Genomic DNA, 27,453 nt, shown 5'->3' on the forward strand with positions numbered 1-27,453 from the left:
AATCAACTCTACACTGAGTTACCCCAAGGCTACAGCAGAAGGAAGAATAAAATCATTAACCAGCTCTAGAAAATAACAATATTCAGATCACAGAATCACAGAATGACCCGGGTTGGAAGGGACCTCAAGGATCATGTAGTTCCAACCCCCCTGCCTGGCAGGGCCACCAAACATACACATTTACTAGATCAGGTTGCCCAGGGCCCCGTCCAACCTGGCCTTGAACACCTCCAAGGACGGGGCATCCACAACCTCCCTGGGCAGCCTGTTCCAGGGCCTAACCACTCTCCTAGTGAAGAACTTCCCCCTAACATCCAACCTAAATCTTCCCTCTTTAAACTTAAAACCATTTCCCCGTGTCCTGCTATTGTCAGCCCTTTCGAAGAGTTTACTCTCCCCCTGGGAGTAAGTTCCCTTCAGGTATGATCTACCCATAATCACACAAAAATTATGTTATATAAGCAGTGTATTCTAGTCCTCCTAAAGAATTTCAGACACTTAATGAGATTATCTCTTCTCCTTTTTAACACCCTTGCATCATTCCCAGCCTGCTTTTCATTTATCATACACTTTGTGCACTGATGAAGCAGGAGTCTTGCCAAAGGCTACTAATGTAAATAAGGCTTATTGAAATGAATATGCACAAGATGAGCTAAAGTAATCCGAGTAGTTTTTGTTCTACCGTGTCCTAGTTTTTAAATCCTTGTCTTGGTGAATAAAATATCTTTAAAGGTAACTGACAACCACACCACTTGCTTTAGCCAGAACAGTGAATTTGACCCAACTACCAGAGGAGTAGGCTGAGTAGTGATAGGTCATACAGAAAGCGACCCTTTCTTCTACCAAGAATACTCTAATGGTCTTCCCCCCTCTACCTCCCTTTTGACTTTAGTACAGTACTATTCCCCAGGGAAGGAGCACAGAGGAGAGTTTGGGTCCACCACTTTCCCTCTGCATTACCTCATTCTGTGAGCTCCTTGAGGAAGGACATACCTTCTGCTGTAGGTCTCAGCACATCTAGGCAATGATCCCCAGCTGGGACTTCTGTACAATACCACAATCCTAAATGTATGAGAGAAACCATTCAGTTCCAATCACAACTCACAGCAAGCTACCACCATCAGACTCCTCACCAGAGATATTTGGACAATGAACAACAGGGTATCTAAGCACAGTCTTCTGTGTTTACCTTCCGTTTTTGGTTTGGAGCCATTAATATTTTCCTAGTTCTTGGCTGATTTCAATGAGCAACACAGACTATTTATATGAAGATGTAGGAGGGATGGGACGATTCTATTTGTGGCAATTTATAGAATACCAGACTGCAGAACTAAACTATAACTGTGAGCACAATCAGTGACTTTTCCTGGGCATGTGTCAATCACGTTCTAGCTTTAGCAAAGTAAATACCTGCAAATACTCCTTTGCTCCGAAAGAGGGTGCTAAAACATAATTATTTCCAGCTGAAATTCCTCAGAAACAGAGAGAGTAAATGGAGGCAATTGAAACAGCTCTTCATTCAGGGACGATGCTTTTACACAACTGCTGTTCATGATGAAATAGCACAGGGCGTTAACCTGAGTTCTGCTGATGTAGGGATTGCTGCAGGTTGGACCTTATCAGAAGCCAGCTATGAAGGCTGAGGTGGGAAGGAACTTTTGAAGATCTCAGATGGAAGAGGTGATCATTCTTGTCTCATTAGTTCTATTTCTATTTCTACTGACACAGGACACTGCTTAGGCACCTTATGTGTGACGTTATGGGGAGTTACCAGGTTAACGTCATAGGCTTTAGTGTTAACTCTCAGTGAGTGCTTAAGAACTGCTGGTAACAAGACTGCGTGGAATCAGTTAGCAAAAGCTAACATATTTTGTAATTTCTTTGTATAATGCTATTTTACAATGCTTTTAGTTTTTGAAATTATAGCAAAAAAGATGAATGGGAGGGAAGTTGAGTAGGTCAACACCAGGAACTATGGTACTTTGGTCCAGACTAACACACTGGAATTTGGAAGAGCAAGCAAACAAGCTCAAGTCTATAAAAGTGGGCTAGATGTTACATGAGGACATGCTTACACGTGAGGCTGCTGGCACATCTTTTCTGGGCAGTCAAACAGCACTGGGATGCTAGCCATTCTCACCACATTTGCTGTATCTGAATCTAGAGCCAAGAAAAAGCAGGGAGTAGAGTAGCGCATGAACAAAGCTCTTCAGGAATGATTTGAGGTTTAGAACATCGGTGCTACATTTTGGATCAATACAGCCTTAATACATTGAGCACACTTTAGTTTGTGGAGGTGCTACCTGTTGCACACTGCACGTGGTCCCTTGGCTTGCTTCCGTAGCCTGTGCTATGCATTTCCCCTAGCCCTATCAGTATCTAACCATGCAAAAAGTTGGCTTCCCTGCTGCTGATAATCTACCTTTACATACTGGAAGGCTACAATGAGGCCTCTCTACAGCCTTCTCTTTTCCAGGATGAACAAGCCCAGTTCGCTCAGCCTGTCATCACAGAAGATGTGCTCCAGCCCTCTGACCATCTCTGCGGCTTTCCTTTGGACTAGCTCCAAACAGGCTGCCCAGGGAGGTTGTGGATGCCCCATCCTTGGAGGTGTTCAAGGCCAGGTTGGACAGGGCCCTGGGCAACCTGATCTAGTAAATGTGTATGTTTGGTGGCCCTGCCAGGCAGGGGGGTTGGAATTACATGATCCTTGAGGTCCCTTCCAACCCGGGTCATTCTGTGATTCTGTGATAGCTCCAATAGCTCCACTTCTTTCCTGAGCTGGGGATCCCAGGCCTGGATGTAGTACTCCAGATGTGGCTTAAATAGCTTAAATAGATGCTTTATATGAGGTATAAAGCCTTGCTTGCATCCAGATCAAAAATCACTCAAGAAGGTGTAAATTGCTGTCTTTGTACTGAAAGCTTCTCCACTTCCCTTTCTCCTGTTTAGTATCTGAGCAGTCATGGTGGGGGCCATTAGCTCTCGCTCTTTCACCTCAACTCCGGCCAACCTAAACAAACACGTGGATACTCATTGCCCCAGTTGAGTAGAGAGGAGACATCGATCTCAACTTGGCACAGCACGTGGAAGAACCGAGGCTTCAGGTCAGGGCAAATACGAGTACTGGGGGCACCGACTGCATGCTTCCAAACCGTCACCACCGGGGCTGAACCCTTCCGGCGGTTTCTCCGCCATCCTCCCCGCCGGCAGCGGGGCGGCGGCCGGGCTCCATCCCTCGGGCTGCCGGCCGGGAGGCGGTGCGGCGGGCCGGAGGCGGCGCCTTATAGGGCGGGCACGGAGGGAGAGGAGGCAGAGCCGGGCCGCTACCCTGGACAGCGCCTCACATCCACGGCGCCATGGTGAGTGAGGGGAGGCCGCGAAATGGCGGCGTCGGGACACGAGGGGAGCCCGGAGCTCAGGATGAGCCCTGGCCGAGGGGTGGGAGAGGGCAGCGAGGGCTGTAAGGCGGGGAGTGGGGAAGGCAGCTGGAGGAGAGGGGTGGTGGGAGATGGGGGTGGGAGCTGTGCATTCCCTTGGCAGTGTGTGGGGCTGCCAAGGTGTACCCCGTTATCTCCCTGCCTGCAAGCAGGTGTGTTTTTTGTCTATTTCGAGTCGCGTTTGAGCAGCTTACATAAAGGGATTACTGCTGGTATGATAATCAAAGCGCCCGTGCTAGCCATACAATCTGCCGTGGCACACTTTCTTTTTTTTCCACATAGTGAATGGACAATAGAGTTTTAGGTTCCAGTCTGGCATTTAGGAGAGTTGAAATGGAACAGTGCAGCCATCTGTTCAGCAAATAGGAGCCTCTCTGCAGAGCACATCGTGTCCTGCCTGGCGTGGTAACTTCCCCAGAGGTCCTCATCCCGTTTGCAAACTGCGAGGCATGAAGTGTAGCCCTGATCTTACGCAGTAGAAGAGCACCGTGTGGGTATTCTGCACTCTGAGGCATAAGAGGGCTGAGAACCCTGCCCAAGTTTGTCGTATCAGAAGTGGCAACATGATTTCGAACAGAACCGGATTCTTCTTTCATATCACTTAACAGCATTGATTTTTTTTCCAAATTATTTTGCAATATATACTGTAATTTTTGCCTTTCATGCATGCAAATCAGTTTGGAAACCCCTTTGCAGCGATCAGCTGAGATATGAATGATAATCAAATAGCATTTTCATGAATTGAGTCCTCTTTCTAACAGTCACCTTCTTTAATTCTGAATTTGTTTCTCCTATTCGGTGTGTTTGTAGTTCACTGAGAGGTACATGATAGTTAGGTTAGATATTAGGAGGAAGTTTTTCACACCAAGGGTGGTGATGCACTGGAACAGGTTGCTCAGGGAGGTTGTGGATGCCCCATCCCTGGAGGCATTCAGGGCCAGGCTGGATGTGGCTCTGGGCAGCCTGGTCTGGTGGCTGGTGACCCTGCACATAGCAGGGGGGTTGAAACTCAATGATCTCTGAGATCCTTTCCAAACAAAACATGAGTAAGGTACTGACCTAGTACCTGATCTTGCAGTTGGCAAGCTTGCTTGCAGCAGAGGGGTTGGAACTCTATGATCTTTGAGGTCCCTTCCAACCCAAGCTGTTGTATAATTCCAAGATACTACAACTGCACAAAGCCTGAAATAATACCAGCCATTGACGCTGTCTCTCTTATGATATAGTGATTACAATTAGAAATAAACCTGGTGTTCCAGAAGGCAATGTGTGTTATTTATCAGTGACTGGTACAAGTAACATCCAGGTTGAGACAGCTGGGAAGAAAGTTAGAATAGTTGGAAACAGTTAAAGTATTTCATTTGGTCTCATCTCATTTGGACTGCGATGACATCAGTCATATGGGTACCAATATGGATACTACACAAACTCTGCTAGCATGAGTTCTATTAGCAAGTTTTTGCTTTCCCTTATCTCCAATAATCTGTTAGTGATGAGAACTGGCTTATATTTTGCAATCATTATTCATAAATGCACATATTCTGAGAAGAAAATGGCCAATTTGGTAAAATTCACATAAGTGGAACCACAGCCAAAGATTGCTTTGGTTCAAAGAGTTTGAAAGAGTGTTGTGGGAGCATTAGCGCCTGAAGATGAAACCCAAGCTTTTAATGAAAACTGCTGCAATGAAACTAATGTGGGGTTAAAAGTTGTAGCCCATGAGTGTCTAGGTTGGGTTGGTTTGGTGATTGAGGGAAGAGAGGAGGATGCTACTGACAGGACCGGGAGCAAACAAATAATAACCTTAGATTTTACACCAAGAAGTATGAGCAGTAGTTTATCATCCCCTTCTAAAGTGGCATAGGCAGGTATGTGTTACTGATGTCCCCTCTACTCTAAGGAAAGAGTTTTACCAACACCATAGGCATTACATCATTATTATTAATAGAACTTACATCATTATTATTAATAGAACACAAAATAACAACACTTTAAACACTTTGTTGAAGCTGCAAAACAGTCTTCATGAGGCTTTAAGTGTTTCCTTGTCATCCCCACATTATGAAGGCAACCACAGTGGAACAGTTCTGCTTATGTAGTTCAATACGGCTGTGCTTACTTCAGTGGATCTAGGTCAAATTACACTGGCTAAGGATTTGGCTGCACCCTTGAACTTTAAACCGATTATAAAATTTGATTTGTCAGTATATTTTTCGTGGGGTCAAATCCCACATTTACAGAGTGAGGGAGTGCATAACCTTGCACAGTGCACGGCAACTAATGCTTACAAAGAGGCTAGATAGCACTAAGGTAAGCATAAACATGGGGATGGCATGACACTGTATTTAACAGGTTCAAGTAGCTCTAGAATAGTCCAGGTGCAGTCAGGTTATTTAGACAGAAGGCAGAATTATTTTTTTTTAAGTTTTCTAAGAAACTTAGGCAACCAGTGTAAATTGAGATTGATGAAGGACACCCAACTCTTCCAAGAACCATGGCCATCAGGGTATGATGCTCAATAAGCAAGTTCTTATTTGCATAGCTACTTATAAATACCTGTTATATAAACTTGCATCCTGGCCTTGGTGTTGACTCCTTTCTTCTTTAGGAATATTCTCCCCCATTCTTTAAGGCTGGTCATTGCATCTTCATTACAGTCACTCTGACCTGTAAAAGAAACAAGTATCCATTGTTCAGCAGGCACTTCATTTAATGTTACTTTAGTTTAACAGCATTTCTTGATTTCTACTAAAGAAAATAGTTAATCAGATCCAAACAAGTATAATTTGAGACTCAATTCCATATTTAGTGATAAAGTAGTATGCCACAAGTGCAGCTTGACTTGTCACTGAAGAAAGGATGGGGATAAATTAGGAGGATAAAACTAAGTGTACCACGGAGCCAGAGAGCTGCTAGGATGAGTCTGCCTTGCAATGGAGCCATTGAAAGGCAGAAGTAGCATTCCCCTGCTACAGCAGAGAAGCACCACTTGGTGAGACTGAGGCCTGCAGCACTGCCACCCTATAAATGACACGCTTAAGAATTCAGGCATTTCAAATTTATTAGCCTGCTTGTAAGAGCCTGGCAACAGCTGAGCTTATAAATCCATTATTTGCATGCAGCCTGCATGCCTTGCATTACCACGTGCTAAATACTTGAACCACCTTGGCTACACCTTGGTTGCTTTCTCCCTTTTCTTTTAAACTTAAATTCCTCCAGCTAATGACTTTTATACTGCATTGCCTTTACTCTTCCTCAGTCAAAACTGACAGCAATACACAGTCATCAAGGTCAGATGTCACAAACTGAAGGAAATAAAGCCCTGTGTCTTAGAAATGGCTACATGAAGATATATAATTATAAGACAAAAAAATATGAGATTGTTTTCATCACTGCTGGGGAACATTTTGCTTTGTTTCCCTAGGAGGGGACAGATATGGAAATGAAACAATAAGTTCTTCATATTCTGTGTCATTATTTGAAGGCCAAACACAGCAAGGAATGGAAGCTGGAAGTTGGGTGGATGAGTTTCAAATAACTGTCCTAAAAAGGAGCATACAGAATCTCAACAAACCATTCTTTTCTCAGTTCTTAGAGACCTCCTAAAGTAAGCTAGTCCCTAGTTATCATCCAACTATGCTCGCAAAGGGAACGTACTATGGCAGTCTAACTGGAGGAGTACCCTATAGAGAAGTCTACAGTTGCTTTTATTTCTTCCATGTGACAGTAGCTCGCGCTGTTATGGACACATGATGTTGGGGCCTCACCAAGCAGCACAGTCATTAGCATTTCTGTTTTGCTTGTAGAGAAGCAGCTGTCTGGATGTTTCCATGGTGTAAGTGCTTTAGGAGTTCTGGACTTGAACATTCTGGTTATATGTGGATTAGACTCTGGGATACCTACTGTTGTCAGTAAGGCAGGAAGGGAGCTCATTAGTTTGTGCACCCTCTTTTCCCATGCCAGCAGACTTTCTTTTACTGGGGTTCCATACCCTTTAAAGAGGTGATTTTGGAGTTCGTTGCTGTCATTTAAGGTTTGAAAATTGGTAAATGTAGAGTTCAGAGGGGAGGTGGGGAAGGAAAGACTCCCATGCTCTTTCTGGTTTCCTTTTCAAACTGGAAAAGCAGCCATCACTTCCTTTCCTCTCTTTGCTTAGTCTTCTTTCATCACAACTGAAGTAAAAAAAACCACCATGAAATAACATTTGAAATCCAGATTTTGGCTCTCAAGGATCTAAGGGGAAAAAAGAGAGGAAAAAGTAATGACCACTTAACAGGAGGAGAAGATATTTTCCTCTTGAAGTGTTGTGATGTGTTCTCAAGTAACACTTTGGAAAACATGCATCAGATACTGTTTCTTTGTTTCCCTATATTACATATGCATTTTCACAGCCAGCATAAAGTAAAAAATACCTTCGTTTCTTGCATTTCACTCTGGCTGGATAAAACTGCTCCCAAAAGGAATGTGCTCTCAAACTGGCAGGGAATAAATGGCTGGCAAAGTCATCCAGGGTGATTTCCATGCCAAGGAACTGGCACATCTTTCAGTAAGGCAGCTCTGAATAGCGCCATCCACACCCACTTGCTCTCCTGTCACTAGCTGTGGGAAGCCAAGTTACTTCTATTGCAGTTCAGAAGGTCAGATGTGAGGTCGTGTGAGCTCTGCATCTGCTAAATCTTGGTATTTGTGGCAGAACAGTGTTTTATTATGGATAGGGTTCTTCTTTTTTTTTTTTTTCCCCAGTGTTTGTCAATAGTCCACGCAATTCCAAAGAGAATGACACAAAGTCTAGTTCTGTATCTACAGGATTGTTGATCTGTTATTCACATCTCCTCATGGATGAAATAATTTAATCAGTTTGCAATATGGACTGGCTGCTCAAAGCTGCTTTTCCATACAAATCCAGAAGCTTTTCTAGTTTGAAGAAAACATCCTTGTGCAACGTTTGTAGAAACATCTGCATCTCTTCTCTCAGCAGAGATGATGTTTCCTTACTCCTCTTCCTGGGGTAAAATCCCAGTGTCATTTTGCTGTTACACAGGAGATGGTAAAAGGAGTCTTGACTACACTGGGTCCCACTGGAACAAAACTAGGTCTTGGCCTTGGTGCTTTCTGAGATGTGTCTTTTAATATCAACAGAAAGCTATGTAAGAAGCAACACAGAAACCTCATAATTTCCAGGCTTGTGGATGAAAAAGACATCAAGAAAAAAAAGCGTATAAAAGAACCAGTTCAGATTAGCAAAGCATTTATAAATTCCTTTCTTTTCCCCACCTTCTGCTCTTTTAGAAAGCAGAGATGACAGATGCCTTCTAAGCCTGCCAGTGCACAGGTGTGCTTGATAACAGCAGTTGTCTTCACCTTCCAAAGTGTGTTTCACGTGAATTGCTTCAGAACTGCAAACCTCCCCCTAGAAATCAGTACCTTCCTTTGGAAAAGGTATTTAAGCACTCTGGATCTGCCTTAAAAGCACCCTTGGATTTTTTTCCTCTCCAAATATTGGAGCAAACAGCTTTAACTGGGAGCTTAAAGATGAAGAATCAGGAATCTGTCCATGCCAAAAACCACAGAAATCAGAAGTATGTGACTTTTCTGGTTTTATGGTATTTCATCTAATCACAGAACTTCTCTTTTCTGGCAGAAGACATCATTTTTCTGTTATGTGTCAAAAGCATCACAGGATGCTCACACATCCCTGGAAAGCTGAGACACAGCTTGTGATTTCTGAGATCAGAAACACATGAATATTGGCTCAAAATTAGGCAATTTGTGTAGAGAAATGGAAGCAGTATCATTTAGTTTTATTGCTCTGAGAGATACCAGTAGCTTTCCATTTCAGTGAAAGGCAATATTGAGAACCTGTTGTTTTTAGTGCAGTTATTCCTTCCTTAGTGCTGGAGCCTTATCCTCAGGACTACATTTAATACAACTTTTTATGAACTAATTTATTTTTAATCAAGTATATGCTGTAGCCTATGGTAAGACTAGAACATATACGTGCTCAAAACAAATAATACCTTGACTGTATCTTTTCTAAGATCAAAGTTTAAAACACTAGTTCTCTCACTTAGTGCGTGCAAAAGGAAGTTATCTCCTCCTGTGACACCTCTGAGGGATAGCAGAATTTAGATCAGAGAATGCTTAGGTTGAAAATTGCAAAGTTGAAGCCCAACCCAGTGGACAGATTCATGGGAATGGGTGTAAAAGGGAGAAGCAACACAGAGCTATATCATTTTCCCTCCAGATGTGTTTTCATGAGTGTAAAAGAGGGTTTGCATTTCAAGATTTTGGCTCAGAGCTCATGGCTCCACTTACTATACATGCATTCAGAAATACTCAAGTCCTAAGCACTCTGTAGATAAGGAATATCCTGATAAGCTAAAACTAAAGAAACCCACATCAGTCTCTTAGTCTTTTTGGGGGGCTCACGTGCCTTCCTTGTTTTTTAAGCTGTCCCCACCCTTCATAAGTTCTCCACTAATTACGACTGCATTGATAGACACCAATGCAAACATGATTCTTGGCAGTCCTCACTGGTTGCAGAAAGGTGGTTATTTACATGAAGGAGGACACACTACTGTGGAAGTAATGCTGTCATGCAAATTAATACTGAGCTACATAACAAGGTATTCACTGCAACATGACCCTCTGTGACCCTAAAAGCAAAACAAGATCATTAAACTCCCATGATGAACTCATTCCCCAATCCAGAATTAGGTGAAGTTTGAATATGTATTACCTGAAATTATCTTGCACTTGACTCGATAAGCCATTTTGGGATATATTATGATCAACATTCCATTGTTCAGATCTTCAAGTTAACACAGCAAAAAAACTGTATCTAAATTTTAAAGAAGAAACTGGTATAGTTAGGATGAAGGAAGCATTCAATGCAATTAGAACCCTCAGACGGCACAGTGCTCAGACCTAGCTGGAAAAAGAACATCTTCAGACATCACCTACTGCTTTCTGTATTAGTATCCTGCTGAAATAAATCATTTCAAGTAAATGGTTTGTTCTGAAGACTACGGATATTTGCATTTATTTTACTTCACTTGCTTAAATAACTCTCGCTGCTATTGTACATTTGCCACCCCACTGCGTTTACAAATCCCACAGACTTCAAAAGAGGTGCACATTTCTTGCTATAGTTTGTTTTCTAGGGGAACTGTGTTTTGCTGCTGCTTTTTTTTCCTTAACTCTTCTGTACTTCATAATATTTAATAGTTAGATTTTCCATCATTTCCTTTTCCACTTCTATTACAAAGGCTTTCTCCATCAAGTGGATTTTTCTGTGCCTGCTAGTTACTTTTTATTCTGACTTTATTTGCTCTCTAGGATAGGCAGCTTCCCATTTTATGCCTCTAAGGATATATGTAGCAATACTTATATAATCTGCAGCAGCTCTATCAACCCTACTTCTAACATGTCACTTAAAATGAATGCATTTATTACATTAACTTATAAGAAATTGCCATTTCTTCAAAATGTAATTCCCAGCAGTGCAGCTTAAACGCAAAATAAGAAATGACAATGATGATGCTTTGAAGAAACAGCAAAACTAAAGAGCCCTGGAACATCTGCTTCACTTGTTGGAAACTTGAGCTCACAAGGAGCTCATTTTCTGGAAACATGCACTAGAGACTTGATCGGTGCCTGTGATGTATATCAGGTCTCAATTTGGGCTGACCTTGCCAGCAACCCTGTTTTCCTTCTAGCAGCTATCTGTCTACTCCAGGCAGTGCTGAACCTCATCTATACCTAACAGCTGAGGGAACCGGTATTTTTCCACATGACCTCTAACTTTGCAATGGCTTCAAGAACTGCTACGATGCTTTCAGAGGTCATTCAATCAATTCAGAGGGATGTGACAGTTACTGTAGTGCAGGTTTTGGGTTTTTTCATGTAGGTGAGAAGTCACGTGGAAATCCCCAACTTCAGGATAGAGTAGAACAGTTCAGCTGGAATAGACCTACAAAAGACCATCAAATCCAACACCCAACCACTTCAGGGTTAGTAGTTCAAGCATGCTTCTGATGGTGTTGTCCCAATGCCTCTTGAGCACTGACAGGCATGGGACATCTACTGCCTTGCTAGGAAGCCTGTTCTATCATTGGACAGCCCTCAGGTCAGCTTATGTTGGGCCTAGCCGGTGGTCTCTGAGCATGATGAAGAAAGCCGTGTGAGAAGCCTCTGCCAGGAAGGCCAATCTTTCAATACTGTTATAATGAAGAAAGCAAAAGCCATACCCAGAAGACTAACATATCTGCTGAAGCAATGTATGTCTTCTAGGCACGCACTCTTTCAGTGTTAGCTATTATGACGTGCTCAACCTTTAATTTTTTTTCCCACTTTTGCTTTTCTTCTTTCAATCAGCAGTTAATGGTAAATGAAAACTAGTATCAATCCAATAAATTAGGAAATTAAAATATATTAATTAGAACAGATTTGAAGCTTATGAGTTTAATGCACAGATTTTAGTTTCATAAGTAAACACTTTATCCTAAAACTTTGCATTTCTTTCCCAAGATGAGTTGCATTTATAAAGTTCCCAGTATTGAGCTGTGTACCTACATTCCCCATGCAGCATTTCAATGGTTTCGAATATGGGTGATGACCTCGAAGTGAAATTGAAAGGCTTTGTGGGTGTTGCAAGATTAAGGCTGAAACCTTGGAAGCTCGGAACTGAACTCTAATCCACAGCAGCACACAGCAAACACCTCCTCCTCTTCCATTCTTTTCCTCTTCCATCCCTATAAATCATTTGGCAAATATCTTTGCTTTGGGGCAGCGAGTAGGCAAGAAAGAGCATAGCACATGACTGCAAAACACTAACACTGGTTGATTTCTTACAGCTGGCTCAGCTCTGCCTTTTCTTCAAGACCAGCAATTAAAGCACCTGTAGCTAAAGATACTGCCACAATTACATTGCAGCACTTGGCTGCTCTGCCAGAGTCTTTCATTACAAGGTCTGAAGAGAAACTGAAGTACAAATGCCGCACTCCTGGCAGTATGTCCAGTGAGTCTGGACGAATGGGACATTGTGCCAATGCGCAGCTCTGCTGGTCCCAGTGGCAGTCAGCATTTAATCAGAAAGTGCTGGGATACAATTATGCAATCAGCACTGTCCCTCTTAGATCTCCTGCTTCTTCCAGGTCCATTCCCATATGGCAAGAAAATAGGAGATGTTGTGGTTTATATCTTGTATAATTCAATGGATGGAGCATTCTCATGCATTGTGCCTTTGTTAAATTAGTTCACCCAGTTTGAATTTGTTTACATGTTCAATTATCCAGAAAGGAAATACAGCTGGGTAGAATTAATCTCAGTAGCTTTGTCACAAGAGTTAAACAAAGCATCTATGATTTAACAGAGGGTTGTTAGAGTTAGGGTACTATGGTTTGGCTGCAGTTGGACTTGATGATCTTCAAGGTCTTTTCCAACCTGGGTAATTCTATGATTCTATGATCTCTTAAAGGGTGCAGGAAAAGAAATCCCACTTTGTATATGAATGAAAGCTTAACTTTACCCTCCAGAACACATTAACTTAGGAAAACAAGAACTTATCTCTGAATGACTACAGTTTGGAGGATTGATGGCATCAAGAGAAGTAACTACCAAAGCCAACCAAGCATGCGAACATCTGTCTGATCACGTTCCAGTACATGAGATTACTGCTTCTATCCCTTTGCTGCAGCACCAGAATGAGCTGCTGAGGGGAGATGGGCAAAACTGCTCAGTACTGGAGAGCCAGGCTCAGGGAACACGTTTTAGAAAATCCCTTTTGATCCCCCCTGCCTGTAACAGTAGGTGCAGGCAGTCCTTTGCACAGTAATCCCCGTGGTGGGGACACAGCGTAACATTGCAGACGTCTGGGACGGCAACCAAGAAACCTACTTCTCAGGCATAGAGTACCCTTTGTCTCACTGCACTGCCAGGATTGTGGGAAAAAACACTGGGTGTTTCTGTTGTTGTTGCTGTGGTTTGCTTTATTTCTGAAGGTCTAGCTGTGAGATCCTGCACACAGGTTTAAGACCTATTCATCTTTCATTTTAAAGCCTGTCACAATGGAAAATTGAGAAAAGATGCAGTACTAAGCAAGGACACGTTGTCTGTAATTCCTGCTTTCCCCATAAAAATATCCAAACACGTATGCCAAGTATAAGTAGAGCCCTTCACTCATCATTCTAACTCACAAAATCAGCTTCTGTGCACTGACAAACTCTGACAACAGCAAGGAAAACTGAACTATCATGATGCAGCATCCTTGGCAAAGTCAGCCGCCTTGTAAACTTCTTACTATAAATCTCCCTACCATTCCACTTGCTCCCTGCCTCCATCTTGTTCATTCGGCATATGGGTTGAAATCTGGGATGCTGGATTTTTGCTACTAAAAAACTTGGCATTAATATATGTGGCAGATACGGAGCAGAAGCTGCATACACAGGCAAAGCTTTGAGGAATATGCTGTTCTAAAAAGCAAAGAGCTTAGCAAATCCAAAGCCTTACAATGGCAATTGCCCTCCCTTGTGCTGGTGGATTGATTTTCCTGTGCTTCTCACAAGTGCAGCTGTCTGTCTCACTCTTATGCAACATGAGGTGACACAGTGCTCCTTCATTAAGTAGCTGGGATAGGCATCATTCATCAAGTCTAGTTGTTCAGAAGCAGATACAGTAAACCATGCAGGCTTCCCTATGGCTGATGTAAAGTCAGTTCTGATACTGATCCATCTTCTCAGCCCTTTGAAAGACCAGCAAGAGCTGAAGTGAGCAATAAGGAAGGAACTGTAACAAAATTATGCCCTCTGCACAAACCTGATTCTCCTCCCAGGAAAATTTTCTCTTGTTCAAGCCAGGACTGATCCAGGAGGTTGGTGCTTTGCCTAAGAAAGCAACTTACTTGCTCAAACTAGTAGGTGGAAGTAGAACTTGTTCTCCCCTTTTATTTTTGACTCCTTTCCTTTCTGTTTGCTCTCTCACAGTCACACAGGCCTGGCACTGTCAGGAATCACATCCCACTTCAGGTCATACCATCATTTTAAATCTGGTGGTTAGAGCACAGGAAAAACGAGGTCAGTAGTTGCTGCTGTTTTCTTGGGAACTAACAGGCCACGTCTAAGGTCTCCCTAGAGAAATCTTCTTTAATTACAAGTTAAGCTGATGTTCCCCTGTGTAGTAGGTAGAATCAAGCAGATTACTTTTAAAAGGATTGTACTGATCTGCTTTGGTGACAGTTTCATTTTGAAACTCTGGTAAGAAGCAAGTGGGTGAAATATAAATATATGGTTTTCAGGATTGCACGTGACTGACAATGCAAAGAGGACCACAACAGTCACTCTGACTTTCTTGTCCTCCTAGACCTCCAGATGAGTTCTACTTTGAGCACTGTGATTACTGTGTTTTGTTTTAGTGGTTACTTAATACAATCATAATGAACAGAGGGGAAAAAAACCAAACAGTTTGGAAGCTGTAGAAAGGAAATCCTGCAAAGAGCAATTGTAGATAGGATGTTTTCCATCTTGGAGAGAATGACAACTTGGCATTTTACAAAGCAAAACAGTGAAAACCACATAATGGGTTGCATGCTTTTAAGTGCTTGAATTATAAATAGATGTTGGGAAAGCAAATTATTATTAATTGGTTTCTAAAACACTTCCATGCTAACCCAAGAAATTGTAGTGGGGGGAAAAAAACTAAGAACACCACCAGAAAAACCTTCCAGATTCCTTTTCCTTGTCCTTAAAATAATGAAACAGCCAACTAATTTTTTAAGAACGATTTGTCTCATGTTGATATTGTCATCTCACAGTAGCATGGCTAATACAGTCAATAGCCAGACCTACTTTATTCTATATGACAAATTAACACCGTCTTTTTATGACTTGTAGCAAGTTGGATAGTCTAAAACCACTTATGTCTGAAAGAACGTTGTAAGCAAGTAATGAGCCTTCATGAGAAACTGTTTGGCCTCGTAGGCCATACTCACCTTTGACACTGATGGTGTTTTGACCTGATATGAATCCCAACAGAGGCTGTAAAACAGGTATTTCTCCACCTTGGTCCTCATTCCCAGATATGGGTTGAGAGGGCATAGCACTGAGCCAGACTGCAAAACGCTTGCTGAAAAGAAGCATCTTGTTAGACAAAAACAAAAATCCCAGAGCAGAAGGGACCTAAGCATCAGTGCTATTTCTCCAGAAGAGCCTGGAGCGTGTTGTCTCTTCACCTGAGAGCAGCTCAGACTCTTAAGCCAGGCATGTCACGTGAAAGATCAGCATAACTTGCCTTCATGAGTAGCCTCCCAGTCTGAGCTGACCAGGTGAAGTACTATCTGAAGCACAGACACATCCTGAAGCAGATGTTTACCCTTTTCTTCTCCAGGACAACCTGCTGCCTGCAGGAAAAGCTAAGTTCCTACTTTCCAACTCTCTAGTCAGAGGGTGCGCTTTACTGTCGGTACCTGGGTGAGAGGCAGCAGGGATGTGGGAATCATGCACCCTCTACCATGTACATCACTGACAACTGCAAACCACATCAGGCTCTGATTTCCACCCACAGGAAGAAGGAGAGGAGTGAGAAATACAATCTGGATAGCAGTGCTTGTCTCAGGGATTAACCCTCAGCATCCATTGAGAGCCCCTCACCCAGCACATGTTTTTGGGGGACAACAAGCAAGCTCGCTGAAGGGCTCTGCCTCCCCCTTGGGCCTTGTGGCAGAGCCCTGTTGTTTGTAGGCTGCTCTTTCTGTTAATGCTCTCTGGGAGTAATTCCCTGAGAGCTGTGAGATGTCTAAGCAGGGGCTTGTCAGGAGAGCTGTGTCCTCCACTGTATGTAGGCCACCCAAACTTGTGCTTCACAGAGGGACAACACAGTTTTTCCACCTTCAGGCCACAAAGTTGCCCGCTGATATGGTGTCACTGAAGGCACCATCCAATTGCTTCGGAACCAGCAAGAATCCCCCCCATAAACAGCAGGACAAAAGAAGGAACAAGAAGGGTTCCCTGCACAGCAGATCTCCTGCCTCAGTCCTTGCAATTGGCTGCAGAGCACAGGCATGCTGTGCTAGAATTTGCAGTACAAGACCACATCCCCATCCTTATTTCCAAGCACCAGCAGACAAAAATCCTGCAGTCTTCAACCCATACAGTGAGGACTACATTTGGTGAGTCCTTCTTAGGGGTCTCACAGTGAGATTCCTGTTCATTTTAAGTTTTTTTTCCTACAAGCTCGGGTGTAGTAAAGACAGCTTGCAGTAAAGGAGATCAGTGAACTCACTGCACCACTGAACTCTCTTAAGATTTCACTCTCCTTCACGAGATGTAGAGAAGATGCAGAACTAAAAGACAAGGAAGCAAGGAAAAACTGCAGTTTGATGTATGAGCAGCAACTTTTAACAAGCTCCTGGAAACTCAGGCAGACCCAAGCTCTGCTTGGTACAGGTTCTACTGGCAGCCTGCTGAAGATAAACTTGAGGCTACATTTAGCTGTAACTGCTTAACAAACCTTGAAGTCTTCCACCCATTTTTCATACAATGAATCATTAGCTCTTCTGCTTATTGAGGAAGACACTTAATACACAGTGTTCCCAATAGGTAGCATAAACCAAGCAGCTGCCAAGGCAGTATTACTTGAGTCTTCCTTTGCAGCTTCCTCTCTCTTATCTTTTCACCCTCAATAATACCACCAGCAACTCAGCTTTCTCTATAGTGACTAAATCAGCACCAAGAGAAAGTGCTCAGCGCTTTTGGCTGTAATCGCTCTTCATGCAGCTGTTCTCTACATCCTCAGGAGAAAATGTAGAAAGCAGCCTATGTGATGGCTCAGCTATGCCACCAACTTATTCAGCCAGATAACCAGCAGGCCTGCAAGCTATCAATGTCACATAGGATGACAACCTGTATTCAACCGTATTCCATATATTTGCAAAAATAACCCTTGGCTGCAAGGATGCCATCCTCTTAGCCACACAAAGTGCTGAATTTGGAAAGAGCAACAGGAAAATGTCCAGATGATTGCACACACTCATGCAAATTTTAGCAGCAGAATGGAGCCTATATTGCAAAGTGTGAGAAAACAACAGGAATAAAACATAATCTGGTTGGAAAATATTGAAATTCAGATAAATTGCTTTCAAACAAAACATGGCCCTTGCTGATACCTTTCAGAAATACCACTTGCATTTCCAAAACAAAGACACAGATTTCTCTTTTCCTGTAGCTGTAAAAAAGTAACTGTATCTTTAGGTAGAAAGAACTACTGCTGACTCTATTAGGTGTTTCTTGTTATCTTCCTCTAAACAAGAGCACAACCAAACATCGTTCACGTGTTACAGGGGCACTTCTCTGGATGGACATTGAGCACTAGCAGGACTATTGTTCCTGAAGTACTGCATGGCGTGGGTCACTGCTGTCACACTAAGTTACATTCTTTCTCATGACAAGTCCAGTTACAAAACTCTACTGGCTTCTCAAAGTCACTTGTTAGAAAGGAATCAAACAGAAAAATTGTTATGCTACCACGTCATCCCACATAGGCAAAAAAAAGTCCTTTGGATAGAACCCTTTATTAGAGAGGGCTGTGCTTCTTCTAGTAGCTGTGGCAGTCTCTAGGCTAAGTCTTTGTGATGTAGGCTATCCCTTAATCTTAATCAGTCATCAGAGTTGAATGAATATCCAGTAATGTGGAACACAAAAATTTCCACATCAAGTACAGAGTCCAGTTTCTGATTCTTGAAACAATTAACCCGAAATGCTAAAAAAGAAGGTCTAAGATAAGTTCCCTTCCAGCTAAATTCTTCCTTCCTCCCTTCCTGCCCATTCATCAGGAGAAGCAGCAGTCCTCACTTAGCTGGCTGGCCACTTCATTCCTGAGTTCATTCCAGCTCATTCTTTCTTCCTGTGATTTTACCCAGCAGTGAGCTCCATTCACTGACTGTAAATTGCATAAAGCAACACTTTGCTATCAGCTTCTGGATGTCCTGCCTCCCAGCTTATCCTAACTTCCCCATGACGCAACCTACTGCAGCCCCTGGTTCACCTTTCTTTTTCCTCTATAGATAAAACATAGAAATCATAAGAGGTAAAGATGACAAAAACCCACAAGGTGGTCTTGGTCTGAAACCATCTTTTGATAAAACTGTCTCCCATTGCACACCTTTGTTCCAGATTAATTTTAAATTCACTGGTCAATAAAAAGATAAGCAGCTCGTTTTACAAGCAGTTACACCACAGTCCTAAGATTTAACTTAAGTCTTTGTTTTTCTTCATTTCAGCCCCTATTGCAGCCACTACTTCTTTAATATCCGTGCATTCAAATACGTGCAGGTGCCTAAAATAAGTTTCTTTAACATGCTGATAAAATCAGATTAATTCCAGTACTGCTCAGTAGCTGACTATTTGTGGAGCAGAAATCTCCAGGGAGTTAAGGAAAAGATGCTGCTTCAATAAGAGAAAGGAAATCACCGTGCCCTTAATATATTCTTTTCTATCGTGATTGTATCTAATATCACATTTGCTTCCAGAAGCTGGAACCTACCTACAAAAACCTGGTTTTTGTTTGAAGCCTGAAATTAGATCTTTGTTTTTTGTATAAAGCATGTTTTAAGTTCTGCACAGCTGAGTGAGAACAAATAACAAATAATCCTGGACTTCTTGAGATACTAAATGCCATTCCAGGCTACTGCTTGAAAAAGAAACCACTAATACAGAAGGTTTCCAGGTAGTCCAATGCAGCTTACTCATCTGTAGGAAATTTATTTCATAAAGCTATTTAGAATCCAACTAATAAAAGAGCCTCACAAACAGCCTGGGGTCAAATTGTCCTTCCAAAGGCTTTGCAGTTGCAGCTGTGAGGACCCAGGACCTGTGGTATATTCCCCAGCCTGTTGCCCATTCCTGTTCTTGCACTTCAGTCTCTCCCAAAGGATCAAAAGAGCTATAGTCCCTTATTCCCTCTTATGTTGCAAAAATATTGAAGCTCATAAGGAATGTCTATGTTGCATGATCATCTCTAGCTTTATTTTCCCTCTCTATCTTTCCATCTGGGGGCTTTGATTTGCTTGAATAACCTAATGCCTGTTTTTAGGTGTAGGTAAACAGGTCTACCACTAATCAATCCTAAATCCTGCCAAACTGCCAGCACTGCCAATGTCCAGAGCCATACACCGTACAACAGAAGGGAAATCACGAAACACATATTAATCTTTAACCTTGCAGCTCAAATTCCTTCATTGATAAAGGCCATTATAGTGATTTGCCAGAGAGAAGTATGTTCTCTGAGCGCGTATTTTTGTGCAGGTTGATTTTACTTGCTTATCTTTAAAAATGCAGTAGATTATGTTGAGGAACCTGTCCAGAGGCACTGCTAAGGACATGTTCTAAAGGCCTGAAATACAGTCCAGTCTTTTGTAGAGGTGCTAACAGAAAGTGACAGACCTCTCACACAAAACCATCTACATTTTCCATCTATGTTTTTTTCCCCAAGTCAGTAGTGCTATATAAACAAAAATATTGTCTTTAACAACTTTTAAATCCATGAGACAGCCAAACAAATGCATTTTTCAATTTCCTTCCTGAAAGCTCAAGCAAGCTGTAATTAAAGGGGAAGCAAATGCTGGGAGACTTTTAAGAAGTATGCTTATTTATTCTTATGGACCTCCAGGAACATTTCAGATTACCTGTGAAAAGCCAGCCTGGTGGTGAATTGATCCAGTCCTAATTAGGGTAGACTGAAGCAAAGCTGAGAACTGGTACGAGTCCCCACTGGGTCATTTCAGTGCACACATAAGGAGGTGGGTTTAGTTTTCAACTGCTTCAGCTCTTCCACATGCTGTCTTCATCCTAGCCCAGCGTAAGAGGAGAAATATCAGAAATTAGAACAGTGAAATCAGTAACCTACGCAAAAAGAAGTCTTGGTGTTACTGGTCTTGTAAGTCTTTGTTGTGCTCTTCCTTATTAATAGTAGCTCCACAATTCTCATTCCTCCATTGAATTGGCTGAAAAGGTTAGCCTCTAATTTCCATTTAGAAGTAGCCTAAAGTAGATTTGATATAAAAATATAATATATTAATAATAATTAGTTTTCTTTATTTAAATAATAATTGGAGAAGAGAGAAAAACAATATGTGTCTTTCTCCTCAGTTTGTCTGCATTGAACCCAGTGCCTCGTTCAGAGGAATCTCAGTCAGCTCAACGCAAAGCTTTCCTTCTCTATGAGTAAAGCATCAGTGTATTCAGGTCATGCACTGTTACTAGCGTGGGAACAACTAAGCAGCACGGTGAAGTTTACCGAGGGAGTTGTCAGTGATTTCATTTGAGAAAGCAAAATAAAAATGAAGCAAAAGAAGAATTTTTACTAGAGAGAAGACAACATCCATCACAGATGGGTATGCGGTGATGGGTGATGTTCATTTGTCAAACCTCATTTCCAATATGGTTTCCAGTAGCGAGGCCTCTATCGTCATCTACACAACAATCTACCCTAATTTCATCTTTAAAGAGGTGCTTTTTTTTCAGGAGGAGTGATATATCATAGCCCAGAAATACTTGAGCATGACATGCTCTTTGCCAGCTTACTGTTTAATTGTATTGTCCACGTGAGCCATGAGATAATGTTTTTATCCTATATCCTTATTTTTTATGTTTTTGTTTATTTTTAGGAGCACCTGAAAGCTTTTGACCGGGAAGTAAATGCATTTGTGGACTATATGTTTGGACCTCGAGGTAAGCTGCTCCACCTACAGTCCTTTTGGGAAACCTTGACCATCCAAATAACTACTCAAATATTCTGATAGATGGAAACTGTCAACAGCCAACATTTTCTCTCTGAATAGTTCATATTTTTTCAGTTACAAACTAAGCAGAAATTTGCAGGAATGCAACGCTGTTGTAGGAAATCTGTCAGAGCACTGCACTTATAGAAAGCCAGTTCATTTCTTGTTTAGACTGACTCATTATCTGAAACACAAACTAAAACCAGTCACATGTCATACTGCAGATGAAAGAAGAAATGAAACTTATTTTTTTTTCAAGCTTACAAATGTCACTAATTTTTAAGAATCCTTTGTTTCTGAAAAGAACATAAGATTTCAGCTTTACATCTCAATATAGATTAAAAAACTGATTTATTTTTTTTTTTAATATTATTTTTCTGAAAGTAGAAGTTCCGCTTGGTCCATCTACCAAACAAACAGCATGGTTCAGAAGGATGCTCAGCACAGCAGCAATAAATCACGCTTAGCACTTTGCAGAATCACATCTGCGATTTCAATGACCTGATAGATGGTGTGAAAGAACAGATGCATCTTCCAAGTTCCTGTTCTTCTTTCTGAAAGAGCTAGGCTGAGAATAACCCTAATAATTGTAGTGCTGGTTTAGCAGAACTTGGAGGTACCTGGCTCTCTGTGTTAGGACTGAAACAGGTAATAGCTGTAACAATAGTTAGGAGCCAGGGACAGAAATACTGAAGTAGGACTGCAGAAAGAAAGAGAAGGGCTGCTACAAAGTGAGGGTGGAAGTGCCAAAAAAATCAGGATTAAGATTAGAAAGGCGCCAAGCAAATAAAGTAAAAAGCAAGAGAAGGGTTTAGACAGCAGAACCAGCCTTCAGGGAAGGGTCTTGTGAGGCCATCTTGCTGCTGGTAGGCCTGGTTTTCAGGGTGTCCAATTTCAGGAATAGCGTTTAAAGCCAAAATTGCTGCTGGGGGGGGATGAGTGATTATATACTTGCATTTAGTTGCAGTAGTAGTCTCTAGGCTGCAGAAACAGTTCTTGCTTATTTAGGACAAGGGAAAGAAAACTGTGACATTCTTAAAACCTTCTTAAAAAAAAAAAAATTTTTCTTTTCTTTTCTGTCTGGCTGAGTACAAAATGTTTTCCATCCCTTCTGCCGTAGATGTGAAGCTTGAAAGAAAGCTTTCTAGTGAAGAAACTACAGCTTGGGAACTGCAGCAGAAGTAATTAAAGTACTTCAGTTATGCATTATCCATAGTACTTGCCAAGCACATCACTATTCCTCTCCAGACACAAATGCTGAAGATAGTGTTTGTTTCTCCATGCCTCTTCACCATTATGTGGCATCATATATTTCATCATCTTACTGATGAAATATTCCTCTAATACATTTATACCCATCAATAATTCACAGTCAGCCACCAACTGTTTTAAATTGGATAGAATGGCCCCACAAACAAAAAATCTAATGAATTCTTGTGAAAGTTTTCACAGTTGTCCAAAACCAACAAGTCATTCCCCTTCTTTCTCCATACAAGTTTTCATATACCATGCACCCTTCATTCAGCAACAAGACAGCTTAAAAAGAAACATCAGCGCTCTAGTCTTTTCAAATCAATCCTATATATGCGCTCTATATTTTAGGTAGTAACTCTTGAAATAGAACTATCACCATGCTGGCTATAGTTATCATTACTCAGTGCCAAACCAGGGACAGAACCAGGCATGCGTTCCTGGAGGCAATCTCTGCTCACAGCAGCAGTTACCAGGTCAACACAAACTGCAGTACTGCACAAGTAGAACAAGGGCTGTGCTCTTAAAAACTCAAATTTGATTGAAATAAAGGTCTCTTTTGTGCTTGTGCTCTTCACTGCCAGCTGGACTTTGTACACAGATTTAGATCAAATTTACATTTGACCTTACGGACCAAGTCCCTTGGATCATGGAATGGAAGACACATACATACTTATCAGTTGCATCTCTTGATAAGAAGTGTTCTTACAAATTGAGTGTTGTTTATGTTATTCTAGATAGATTATCTATAAAAGAAGACAAAAAGATTAACAGTAAAATAGATATATTGCTCTGAAAAAAAAAACAAACTGCACAACCTTCTTTCAGGGCCTTTGTGCTCTACTGATATTATTTAACGTTATGCAAAGCAGCACTGAATCATAGCACCCAAATCTAGTTAATGGGTTGCTTTTATAATCTGTCAAAGAAGCATAAAAATAGACATTTTAACAAAGGTGGTAATAAGCACTCTTTCTCTACTCAACTGAATATAAACGGTAGTAAAGCATTGTTACAGAACCGTCTATCCTCAGTGTCTGAAAAGATCTGAATCTACTCATACAACAGCTGGCCAAAGCTATGTAATGACCCGAATCAAAATGTTTCTAAGCCTCACTGATAAAAGACTGAAGAGCCTGGGAGGCTTGCCACTCATTTTAAAGGAGCCAAGATTTCGCCCCAAAGGTTTGGCACATAGTGGCCAGTGACTGTGAATGAGCTTATTCACAGAACTATCAGCTTGGGTGCGCCTGCTCCCATTTGTGTTGTGGTCCAGCACTTTCACACTGTGGTTTTATTTACTGCCACAGTCTCAAATTCAGATGCTGTATGGGTTCAACAGTGTAAGAATAATACTTCCTCTCATTGACACTGTACTGCTTGAACACAGAGTAACCTCCTGTCAGTCTATATAAATACTCTAGCTTCCTTTGCCTTCACACCACTTAAAAACCTCCTTTTCTTTTGTGATTCAAGGACATGGAAACTAAACAATCAGGATTCTCTGTCTGCTTTTTTGCTATTAACCATCTTACCCTCCAAGGGACCAAGGTCAAGTTGGAAACAGTCAGTAAGGAAACTTACTTAACACTTTCTCTGGACACCTGAAAATGAAACAGAACAGATCATAAACTTGTTATGCTGACCTGAACAAACATGAGCAGTTCTGGGTTTGTATGGATCAGGCCACACAGTTGTGGCCACTCACTGCAGAGGAAAAACTAGCTTTCTGAGGGCATATTAGGACAGATCTGGCACTGTTTAATTTGTATTCTTGTCTCTTCTAATTGCTTTTCCTTTTTGAGCAAACATACTGCTTAGTTATCTGATACCAGTTGGCCTTCAGGCAAACAACCTTTATAAAACAAACATTACATCTTCCAATGGGGAGATACTTTCTAGAGAGCACTCTTGCTGATTTTGACTGCCTTCTTCATCATCATTTAGGATATGAATTAAATAAGTTAAAGCCTTTTGTTCTTAAAATATACACTCGATCAACAATTACATATACAACTTTTACCTATCCTTTGACTTCTGTGTCCTGTTTAGAAGCTACACGGGAGCAGAATTACCTCAAAAATATCCATTCCAGAGCTTCCCAAACCTCTTGTCACTTCTGAGAGGGTTGTTGGAAGCATTTTAGTCTCACAGTAAGATGATCTTAAATTGGCATTGAGACCTACAGATAGAAAACAGGCTATCTACATCAGTAAAGCAGCAAAGCAAGGCTAATTTGAAGGAAGGATGGTGCTTGATAGTACATGGTTGTGCTTTTATGTCTGGTTTAACCATATACCTCCTCTACTGGGGAAAGGAGCTGTGTTGTGGGAATCCATAAGGGAGAAGCAAAACCAGAAGAGCACTGGACTTCCATGGTAACTTATGTCTGACTGAAGGGCTGCCCTGCAAAAGAGCTTACAACCCATGTGGAGCTCAAATCCAACAGCTGACAGTGACAGCCACTGCAATGGAAGTAAGGCAGAAAGCGGAGGGAGACATCCAGTTGCTCACAGGGCAACAGAACAGTTCCTGCAGATTGGCATGCAAGATTAGGCTTTGCTCATATACACTGAACTATCTGATTACTGTCAATGAGATTACTTGTGTGAATAAGGCGAGCAGGATTTGACCTTAATATTGCATTTCAGAATCAGGCAAATGGAACAGAAACCATGAGAAAGCAAGCTTTTACATTAGTAAATATCTTCGATTCTTGTTAAAATGAGGAGGTAGAAGCAACTTTAGGTTATTAGGGAATTATTTTCATGGCTTTCACCACATTCTCTAAACTAGCGTGCCACTTAGGGGAGTGAAAAGTAGTGGATGGCTCTCAACATGAGCAGAGCACGGCTCTGAGAGATCTACTCTCAGGTTTTTCACAATACAAGCAGCCATATTCTAGCAGTATTTTACTACAACATTAATTGCTTGCTGCATGCATTTCTTTTCAGATTCCAGAGTTAGAGGATGGCTCCTTTTGGACTCTTACCTTCCCACCTTTTTCCTCACTGTCGCGTACCTGCTCTGCATATGGCTGGGCACCAAGTTCATGAAGAATAGGCAGCCTTTCTCTCTTAGGGCTCACCTCATTGTATATAACCTTGGGATTACGCTGCTCTCCTTGTATATGCTCATAGAGGTAAGTGTTCTTCAGTGCAGCACAGCTGACAAAGGCAAAAAATGCACATTTTTTAGCATAAAATTCTTAGAAGCATAGTTTTACTGGGAAATTTGACATCAATAGCAAAGTAAATATAACATCAAGCACTTAGCAATTGGGCAATGACTTTCAGAGTATCTCCTCAGCTTAGCTCTTGACCAGTTTCAGCTGTCCTTTTTGAGCTCCAGTCCATCCCTGGAGACAGCTGACCACTGCCAGGGCAGCGTTTACAAGCTTGGATTGGAATCTGAACAGCTGCTTAGCTAAAACATGCCCACACCTCATTGTTCAGCACACAAATACGCTCAAGGATTGTTTTTCATTTGCATGACTGTTGATGGAATTGTTGTTCTGTACAAAAGCCCATATTTAAATGTAAACCTATTTACACAGGAGTTTTATAATTTTGGCAATTCAATGGTATTTTTCCGCTGTCCTGACTAGAAAGCTTCCATCACATGGCCAGATAGCAGAAACATTAAACATTGGACAGATGATCAAAACCTGCCACATCAGCCAAGAGCAAGTGCTGTTGGGGACTTGGAGGCTGAATGTGGTCTCACAGATTATTTTCTGAGAGTTTATCGGGAAGGAACATGCTCACAGAAATCAGGATCCCTCCAGAACCAGAAGGGAGGCATGAATGCCTCCAGTAATTTCTATAATAGCAGAGGTCTCAAGCAGTGCTCCTCTGCAAAGACACATGCGCTTTCAGCATCTAGTAGGGACAGAGCCAGCATGAAAATCATTTCAAATCCAGGGAAGGTGGACTCATTCAACACAACAGACCTTGACTGGTAATAAGGCACAGACCTGGCAGGCTGAGGCAGGGAACACAAGCACTGTTCTCTCTCCTCTCCTGTAAGAGCATGCATTTATTGTTGCATTTCAGCACCTTCCAATTTTTCACATTGACTGAATTCAGTTGATGGTTCAGTCACAGAGAAGCTGTGCATGGAATAATCCTAATCCCTACTTTGGTATTATAACAACGTGGCTGCTTTACTGCAGATTTCACAGTTCTGGACTATCGGCAAGGCTGGTTGTACATTGCAGAAGCCATTCTTTCATTATACAGAGTCTCTGTATTCTTTTTCATAGCCTATTTGCCCAGTGCCTATTCACAGCTTTCCTGTGAAGGAGCATAATGGATGTTTTAAGACTTGCAGACCTACCTGAGGAGCTTGAACATCCCTGCTGAAGGGAAACAGGCAAATCATAGAATTGTTTGAGCTGGATGAGACCTGTAAAGACCATCTGCATCCCCTGCAGTGAACAGGGATATCTACAGCTACATCAGACTGTTCAGAGCTTCATCCAGCCTGACTTTGAATGACTCTAGGGATGGGGCATCCACCACCTCTAAAAGCAACCTGGTCCAGCACTTCACTAAACAGGAGGGCAGAAATCTTCAGTAGGGAATAAGGGTACAGTGACTCAACATTTCAAAACACCTCATTTCCAAAGCCTCTCTCTGGATCCTACTCCCTCGGTCTTAAGAGGAAGGTAAGCTTGTTAAGAGAGGAGTTGCCTATATTTAGAGCCTTCTCCACAGTGGTTTATGTAAACACAGCTGATCTCTCCAGTGAGTAATGATTCAGGATTAATTCTTAATTAGAGAGATCTATAACAATGGCCTTATTCCTCCATCCTCCTACTGCACCTTTAAATCTCTGATCTCTGTAACGGAGATAAACCAGAAAATAACGAGCTGTTATAAAGATGAATAACAAACTGTTCTACTTGTCTCTTCTTGGTTTTGTTTACAAGATGCCACACATCTTTTCTTGTGATAGCTCCAGAACAGAGTGGGTACCTCTTAGATGATC

The 27,453-nt window shown here is 41.8% G+C and overlaps 1 protein-coding gene and 2 long non-coding RNA genes across 4 annotated transcripts in view; 1 reads left to right on the plus strand and 2 right to left on the minus strand.

Annotated features, from left to right (window-relative positions):
* Positions 1-992: 992 nt before the first annotated feature.
* On the minus strand, positions 993-11,366 carry LOC146761938 (uncharacterized). Of its 2 annotated transcripts, none has more exons than XR_014942766.1 (3): positions 6,335-11,366; positions 5,997-6,107; positions 993-1,062 (listed from the first exon to the last, which is right to left on the minus strand). It is a non-coding gene; the product is annotated as an uncharacterized LOC146761938 (long non-coding RNA). The 2 variants fall into 2 exon arrangements; XR_014942767.1 differs by having other exon boundaries at positions 10,180-10,569.
* The window catches only part of ELOVL2 (ELOVL fatty acid elongase 2), a 33,238-nt gene continuing 9,099 nt past the window's right edge, over positions 3,315-27,453 (plus strand). The window contains exons 1-3 of the mRNA XM_015854637.3: positions 3,315-3,362; positions 21,097-21,160; positions 25,416-25,603. Coding sequence (XP_015710123.2) covers positions 3,360-3,362; positions 21,097-21,160; positions 25,416-25,603 — 255 coding nt within the window. The 5' untranslated portion in view covers positions 3,315-3,359. The remainder of the gene's footprint in view (positions 3,363-21,096; positions 21,161-25,415; positions 25,604-27,453) is intronic.
* On the minus strand, positions 14,291-24,803 carry LOC146761939 (uncharacterized). The gene is made up of 4 exons (XR_014942765.1): positions 24,537-24,803; positions 20,116-24,065; positions 15,427-15,560; positions 14,291-14,484 (listed from the first exon to the last, which is right to left on the minus strand). It is a non-coding gene; the product is annotated as an uncharacterized LOC146761939 (long non-coding RNA).

This window comes from Coturnix japonica, chromosome 2 (assembly GCF_054131305.1).
Source record: "Coturnix japonica strain WE chromosome 2, WE-NBRP24, whole genome shotgun sequence".
NCBI lineage: Eukaryota > Metazoa > Chordata > Aves > Galliformes > Phasianidae > Coturnix > Coturnix japonica.